The 8110-nt window shown below is 45.6% G+C and overlaps 1 protein-coding gene across 2 annotated transcripts in view; it reads left to right on the top strand.

The window, feature by feature from the left end:
• The first annotated feature begins 1156 nt into the window (after positions 1–1156).
• Positions 1157–8110, top strand: part of Rfc1 (replication factor C subunit 1) — a 70703-nt gene continuing 63749 nt past the window's right edge. For both annotated transcript variants that reach the window (XM_040747111.1, XM_040747110.1), the window contains exon 1: positions 1157–1309. In XM_040747111.1, coding sequence (XP_040603045.1) covers positions 1307–1309 — 3 coding nt within the window. In that variant the 5' untranslated portion in view covers positions 1157–1306. The remainder of the gene's footprint in view (positions 1310–8110) is intronic.

Here is an 8110-nt window from a genome sequence, read left to right as displayed (position 1 = left end):
AGGTATGCACCACCAACGCCCGGCTCAAGACTTCACTTTTTTTCCTGACAGTTTCTCTATGAAGCCTTGCCTCTCCTAGAATTCACTTTGTAGACAAGAATGGCCTCAAACTCATAGATCTGCCTGCCTCTGCCTCCCCAGTGTTCAGAACAAAGGTGTGTATCACTACTGCCCAGAGGGCTTCACTATTCTTTTGTTTTGTTTTGAGAGATAGAGTTTCTCTGTGAGCTGTCCCGGAACTCACTTTGTAGACCAGGCAGGTCTCAAACTCAGAGATTTGCCTGCCTCTGCCTCGTGCTGGGACTAAATGCGCGGGCACCACTGTCCGTCTGCTTCACTATTCTTTAAGCGACTTAATGAAGCTTTAGGAATTAAGGGGCTAGTGTTCGTAGCTTGGTAGTTTTGGGACAAAGAGCTGCTGTGGTTGGGGGTTGCTCAGGTGGTTGCATTCATTCATAGTAGTTCTGAGTTTGATCCCTTGCACTGCATAAACCAAGCATGTTGATATTATATGAAATATCAGTACTTGGGAGGCCGTTGAAAAATCATTAGTTCAAGCTCATCTTCAACTACACAGGGCGTTTGAGACAAGGATGGGGCACTTGAGATCCTCAAAGCAATAAAACTTAATGTAAACATTCCTTTAATGCGAACAGTCTCTTTAACACAAACATGTACCCACGTGGCGGAAGGGCTCCTGCAAGCTTTTCTTTGACCGCTGCTGGTGAACTCCACGGCCAATAAATAAACGTGTAAAAAGAAATAAATATTTGTCCTTTATCCTGGGAGTTTTCTAACTATGAGGTCTCTTAGTGTGAGCCAAAATCAATAGGTCAAACATGAAAAGGAAAATAAAACAGATTAAAGGTTGACAGGAACAGTTGATGTGTGCAGTGCGTAGAATACATTTCATTTTATTGGGGGTGGGAGTAAGACCTGGAAATTCCTACAGACAACTGCCCTTGCAGGACGTGTACGCGGAAGGAAGGCACCTGGGAACCTGCCTTAGAGGAAGCCAGACTCAGACTCCGGATTGGGCGTCCGGGTCGCGATCGCACGCGCTCACAGAACTCTAGGAGAGGGAGCAACCCTGTCGCCTGGGCGGTCCAGCACCCAGCGCGCAACTCCCGCCTCGGGGCGGGACCGCGGGGAGCGCGCGCCTCCTGACGTCATCGCCGCGCGCCGCCGCCTGCGCTTCTGCCACTTCGCGGGAGAAGTTGTTGGCGCCAATGGATCCCGAGCTCCGATAACGGATTCCCCCAGCCGCGGACCTGCCCACCTGTTTCTCTTCGGTCTTGGGGCTGCGATGGTGAGCCGCCCGGGAGGCCGTGCAGCTCCAGAGGCTTTGCAGGCCGGGTGTGGACGGGGCTTCGCCGCGGTGCGGGCTGGGGAGGGCGGCGCAGGGTGCTCCGAGGGGCCCGCTTAGGGTGCGGGGCGCACCGCGGACGCAGCGCAGCGTGCAGGGATGTGGCTGCTACGCGGCACTTTCCCACTCCACCCCGACTCTTGGGGGAAGGGAGGCAGGAAGAGGAACGAGGATTTGGACCCGGCGTTAAAAGTTACTTTTCGTGTTCAGCACTGTCCCAAATCTCAGTTGGAATGCGCCCTGAAGCCGTGACTCCTAGCTTTGCGAGGAAGAATGTAACACTTTGCTTTCTTAGGGAGAAGTTGCTCGGGCCTCCAGCTTTAATCAGCTTCCTCCTGAAGCGCGCATCAGCTGTTTTGAGAGCTGATGACACAAGGAAGTTGCCTTACTTCGTTTAGAGTAATTTACAGGAACTGAACAAGTAACCTGGTTTACCAGGGATAAAAAAACACAGCGAGTACAGAGGGATGTTATGTATTTGACAGCTGTCATTCTTATCACTTGTTAAAAAAGGGTTAAAAAAAACCCCTCAGGCCTAACTTCAATACATGATTCTGTATAGTGAACATTCAAACAGCTCGAAAGTGAAATAACAGCAGGCATAGGAGAGAGATAGTTGCATATTTGAAATAACTTTAAAGGACAACCGAAGATGTTCAGTTAATCTAGAAGGTATTTACAATCATATATACGTATATTTTCTGTTATCCTTCAGCATTCCTCAGCAGCTTGTTATTGAGCATTCTTCAGAATGCCAGCATTCAAGGAGGAAAAGTGCCATGCCAAACTGGAAAAAAATTTCAGCTCTCTGTTGTTTATTCTTGGGGAAAAAGGATAGTAAGCCATGAAGGGTCAACCTTTTTTTTTTCTTCAGGTTAATATGTGAGTTTTTTGCTTTAAACACCTTCTAAAAATTCATTTAAAGCGCTTTTTTTGAAAAAAAAAAAGACTATTTTAGTGTATGTGTCTGTGTTTGTGTATGCACATGTGTCCCATGGCATCCAGAAGAGGGTGTGGGATCCTCTAGAGCTGGAGTTATAGGTGGTTTTGAGCTGCCTACTGTGGGTGTTAGTGCTGCGCCTCTTGCTCAGCCTGTATCCAAGAATGTGGAGACATGGTTGGGATAGATGACACAGAGACCAGTCGGTTGCGTTAAGAAAACTTTATGCTCCCCAAATCGACTTAGGAGAACTTCTCAAGAAAAACGCTTCCCTTCAGAAAAACTTCTGCCATCCATACATGCACAAATCTCCAACAGCCCTCTCACAGACCTCTTTCCTCCTGGCTGGTGGTTAAATCTCTGGCACCAGAATCTGGAACAGCAGGGAGTAGCTAGCCTTCGGGAAGATCAAAGTCATGGTGTTTCAGTGAGCAAGCCCTTATTGGAGCCCTTATCAGGAGCTTATGGCACTGAATTGTTTTCAGTAAACATTGTCTTGCAGCTGCCTGCTCCCAGGCTGATCGAGGAGTGGGTTTCCGGCCAGGGTCTGTGATCCCCACAGTTAGTTATGGAATTTAGGTCCTCTGCCAGAACAGTATACACTCTTGATCACGGAGCTGTCTCTCCAAGCCCCATGTTCACTAATTGTTTTATTTAGTTTTTAATGTGTATGTTTTGCCTAAATAGATTTCTGTGAACACGCATGCTTGGTGCTGTCAGGGGCAGAAGAGGGTGTTAATTCTCTGGGGCTGGAGTTATAGGTGGTTGTGGGTGTTAGGAATTGAACTCAGGTCTCCTCAAAGAGCAGTCAGTTTGTATTCTAACTACGAGCCATCTCTCCAGTCACACCCCTCCAGTTCATTTAAAAATTAAAAAGAAAATTATTTACTTTATGCACATGAGTGCTTTGTGTGCATATATGAACATCACATGCAGCCTGGTCCCAATAAGATCAGAAGAGGGCATTGGATCCCTTGGAACTGGAGTCATAGACAGCTGTGAACCATCATGTGGGCGCTAGACACTGAACCCAGGTCCTCTGCAAGAGTAACAGGTGTTCCCAGTCCAGTCACTGAACCATGTCTCAAGCCTCTCAAGTTCATTGTTTTTGTTTTTTGAGACAGGTTTTCTCTATATAGTTCTGGCTGTCCCAGAGCTTACTATGTAGACCAGGCTGGCCTTAAACTCACAGAGATGCTCCTGACTCTGTTTCCTGAGTCCTGGGATTAATGTCTTGTGCTATCACGATTAGCTCCAAGTTCATTGTTTTGAAAAATTTTGAGTAATGGTTTATATCAGGCCTTGATCTTACAATGTATATAGAACAAGCTGGTCTGATCTATTTACATTGTAAGTATATAGATCCTGCCTCAGCTTCCAGGTACTCTAAAAGTCCAGTTTTATAGACAGTGAAGACACCTTTTAAACAGTTTGTCGTACTAGCTGAACTTGAACTAGAATCCAGGCATTTCTGACCACTACGTTATTCTGCCTCCCTAATGATCAGCATTGCATTTGGGAATTTAGGTGTCTTGGTAATGTGGAAAGTTGATGAGATTTTGGGGTTTTGTCTTGGTTTAATAGATAACAGTTATGTTAGTATGCTAATATGCTTAGTAGTTACCAAGTCCTATACAATAGATTAACTTGTGTGACTCTTGCCTCAGCCTTTCAAGTGCTGGAGTTACTGGTGTGAAACACTGGACCCAGCAAGTAGATTAATTTTTTAGTTTCTATTTTCCTCCTCTTCCTTTTCTTTCCTCCTCCTTTTTTTTCCTTTTTTGGCACAGGATTTCTCTGTAGCCTTGGCTGTCCTGGAACTTGATCTGTAGACCAGGCTGGCCTTGAACTCCCAGAGATCTGCCTGTCTTTGCCTCCTGAATTCTGGAATTAAAGGTGTGCACCACCACTGTCTGGCTGGTTTCTATTTTCTTACTTGTAAAAAGGATGGGGTGAATAATAACTGTCGTGAGTGATTTCACATTAGAAGTTTGTATTTATTTACTCTTTTGTGTATATGTATGGGTGTGAGTCTCATGGCACACTTGTAGAGGGCTCAGACTCAGTTCCTAGCACACACATGGCAGCTTATGAACTGGTATGCAACTTGGCCCTCGTAAATTCATTAAAAAATATGTGTTAATTGATATTTGCTGTGTATAAGTGTTTGCCTTCATGTTTGTATGCACATTATGTGTGTGCCTGGTGTCTGAGAAGGCCAGAAGAGGGCGTTGAATTTCCTGAAACTGGAGTTACAGGTTTCTGTGAGCTGTCATGTGGGTTCTGGGTTCTTTACAAGAGCAGCCAGTGCTGTTAACTGCTGAGCCGGCTCACTAATCCTCTTTAAGAGATTGTTTGCAGAATTAAAACAAGTTAAGGGCCAGAGAGGTGGTTCAGCTAGTGTGGTGCCTGCCCTATAAGCGTGAGGACTTGAGTTTGGGTCCCCAGCTCTCAGGTAAAATGCAGGTACAATTTTCTGCGTCTGTAACCCCAACACTGAAGGGTGAGTAGGTAGATCCCTGAAGTTCATGGCCAGCCAGCCTCCCTAAATCATCTGCTTCAGGTTCAGTGAAAGACCCTGCCTGAAAAACTAGGGAGCTAATCCCAGCACTCGGGAGGCAGAGACAGGTGGATCTCTGTGAATTCAAGACCAGCCTGGTCTACTGAGAGAGTTCCAGGACAGCCAAGGCTACACAGAAAAACTCTTGAACCCACTACTCCCCAAAAAAGGAGCACATTTGAGGAAGATACCATAGTGAAACCTCTGGATTCCACCTGCAATATGCACATGTACCCACACACACCCACATACAACCTCATGCACACATACACACCGGTAAAACACCACCCCCCAAACACACATACAGACATACAAGCCCTCCATCCCCAACAAATTTCCTGGCAAACAGTGTATGTACAACTTTGGTTCTGGAGCTTGGAATGTAGTATACATTATATAATTGTTTCAATTGCCAATAATCTGTTTTTTTCTGGAAGGACATTAGAAAATTACATAGGATTTTTGAGACAAGGTCTTACTGTGTATCCCTGACTGGTCTGAAACTGGTGTGTGACCACGCTAGCCTTGAACTGACAAGAGATCCTCCTGCCTCTGCCCCTGTTGCCTCTGATGGAATCAAAGGTGTGTACCAGTCTGTTTTTTTTTTTTTTTTTTTTTTTTAAAGACAGGGTCTCACTGTAGCTCTGGCTGTTCTGGAACTTGCTCTGTAGACCAGGCTGGCCTCAGATTCTGAGATCTGCCTGCCTCTGCCTCCCGAGTGCTGGGATTTAAGATGTGAGCCACTGTGCTCAGCTTTACATCAGCTTTTCCTTTTTCCCTTTTTTTTTTTTTTTTTGATTTTTTGAGACACGGTTTCTCTGTGTTGCTTTGGAGCCTGTCCTGGAACTTACTCCAGAGACCAGGATGTCCTCGCACTCGCAAGGATCCGCCTGCCTCTACCTCCCGAGTGTACCACCAACGCCAGGCCTTCACATCAGTTTTTAAGGACATACTATCCTGGGCATATTATGAAGCAGAGGCAGGAGCATCAGGAGTTAAAAGTCCAGCCCCTATTGGATAGTTTCAGGCCAGCCTTCAGTACATGAGACTATCTCAGAAAATTAGGGGGTGGGGGAGTAGGGGACATCATAGATGCTTCTGATGGTAGGTGAGCTTTTTGAGTGTTCTTTCAGGCCTTGTTTTTATTCTCTGTGTATGTGAGTAGAGACCAGGGAGGATGTTGGGCGTCCTGGTCTAGCACGCACTCTCTGCTTTATCTTCTTGAGAAGAGTCTCTCATTGACATCCCCTCCCCCCTCAGCTTGCTGATTTTCTTGTAGGCTGGCTGGCCAGCAAACTCTGGTGATCCTCATGTCTCCTCTTCCCCTAGTGCTGGAGTTACAGGCACATGTAGCCTTGCCTAGTTTTATGGGACACTGTGGGTCCAAACTCAGGTCCTTATGCCTGTACTGAGTCATTCCCTAGACTCACTTTATTTTTTCAGTTGCCTAAATTGGCTGGCTGGCCAGCAAGCCCCAGGAATTTTGTCTGTCTCTGTGCCATCAGTGCTAGGATTACAGGTATGTGCCACCATACACCCAGTTTTTATGTGGGTGGTGGGGATCCAGACTCAGCACTTGTTGCTCTTGTAGAGGACCTGGTTTGATTCTTGGCCTCCATATGGTGGCTCACAACCATCTGTAACTCCAGTCAGAGGACAATTCAGAGCCTTCTTCTGAACTTCAAGGGCATCAGACATGTACGTGGTACACATGATGTACACAGGCAAAACAGCATACACATAAAGTAAATGTTAAAAGTTATGTGGTGATTTTAATTTAGTCCTCCAGCTGTTAGCATAAAAAGAAGCCCAACAACCCCAGAATAAAGTTCTACTTAATGAGTGTTTATTAAACATCTGTACATAAGTTGTAGTATAGTACAGTAGTTCATATGTTAGGCACAATTCCCTTTGATAAATGTGGTGAGAGGTCTGTAAATTTTCTGACCAGCAAAAATGCACACAGGCACAAGAAACAGATTTGAGGCTTTCCCTCTCTTCTGAAGCTCATCCACAGGCAGGTTAGCTTTGCTGTGGGAGTTATTGGACTTGAAGTCTCCAGCTTTTCCACTTTTGACAAAGTTGTTGAGATAATTCAATAGTCTATTAAAAAAATGGTGCCAAAGCCAGCCATTAAAGTGCAAGATCTTTAATCTTGGCACTTAAGAGGCAGAGGTGCCAGGCAGCGGTGGCACATGCCTTTTATCCCAGCAGGAAGACTCAGAGGCAGGAGGATCTCTGAGTTATAGGCCAGTCTGGTCTATAGAGTTCCAGAACAGAGGACTACACAGAGAAAGCCTGCCTTAAAAAAAAAAAAAAAAAAAAAAAAAGGCCAAGATCAAACACCCTCATGCAAAGAATACGGAATAAACTTGGATCTCTGTATTTGATTCCTGATAGAAAACAGAGGGATAAAACCAGAGAAGTGAGCGGAGACCTCACAGGCCCGGATTCTAATACAAATGGCAAAGGTTGTATTGCTGTATTGCAGTATAGTCCGCCTTGCTCCAGGGAGAACGTTGCACACAGTCAGCTGTGATGTGTAGAGGGATGTAAAGGCTTATGCAGAGCGGGACGAGGAAGCTCAGACTGCAGTGTTCACAAGCCTGGCCCCGCCCCAAAGGCCGCCTTTAAGACTGACATGCAGGGACTGGAGAGATGGCTCAGGTCCTCCCGAAGACCTGGTTTCAGTGTCCAGCACCTCCAAGACGTTACTGTGTGCACTTGGTACAAAGACTTATATGTAGGCAAAACACCCAGGCACATTAAAAAAATGCTTCAGTTCAGCGATGTGCATATTTTCAGTAATTATACCAGCCAATTGTTGATTAAAAAAGAAAGCAGGGGAACCTGCATAGGACTGAAGTAGGCCTTCTGAATGCGAGTGACAGTTGTGTGGCTTGGGCAGTTTATGGGGAACAGGATTCATCCCTAGTGCATGAAGTGGCTTTTTGGAGCCCATTCGCTATGGAAGGATACTGAGGGACCTGGGTGTGACAGACTTTGTTGACTCCTTGTGGGAGGCCTCACCCTGTCTGAGGAATGGATGGGGGCTGGGGTGGGGGGAAGGTGGGGTGACTGGGAGGAGGGGAGGGAGGGGAACTGGGATTGGCATGTAAAATAAAAAAAGATTGTTTAAAAAAAGAGAAAGCATCTATAGGGTTTCATTTATATTTATATTAAATCTCACAGCAATACACATTGTTTATATGGCTTCTTATTTTTAAAAAGTAATTTATTTTTA

The sequence above is a fragment of the Mesocricetus auratus genome, unplaced genomic scaffold (assembly GCF_017639785.1).
Source record: "Mesocricetus auratus isolate SY011 unplaced genomic scaffold, BCM_Maur_2.0 Super-Scaffold_100006, whole genome shotgun sequence".
NCBI lineage: Eukaryota > Metazoa > Chordata > Mammalia > Rodentia > Cricetidae > Mesocricetus > Mesocricetus auratus.
Note: the sequence above shows the minus strand (reverse complement) of the source record. Positions and strands in the feature narration are given on the sequence as shown.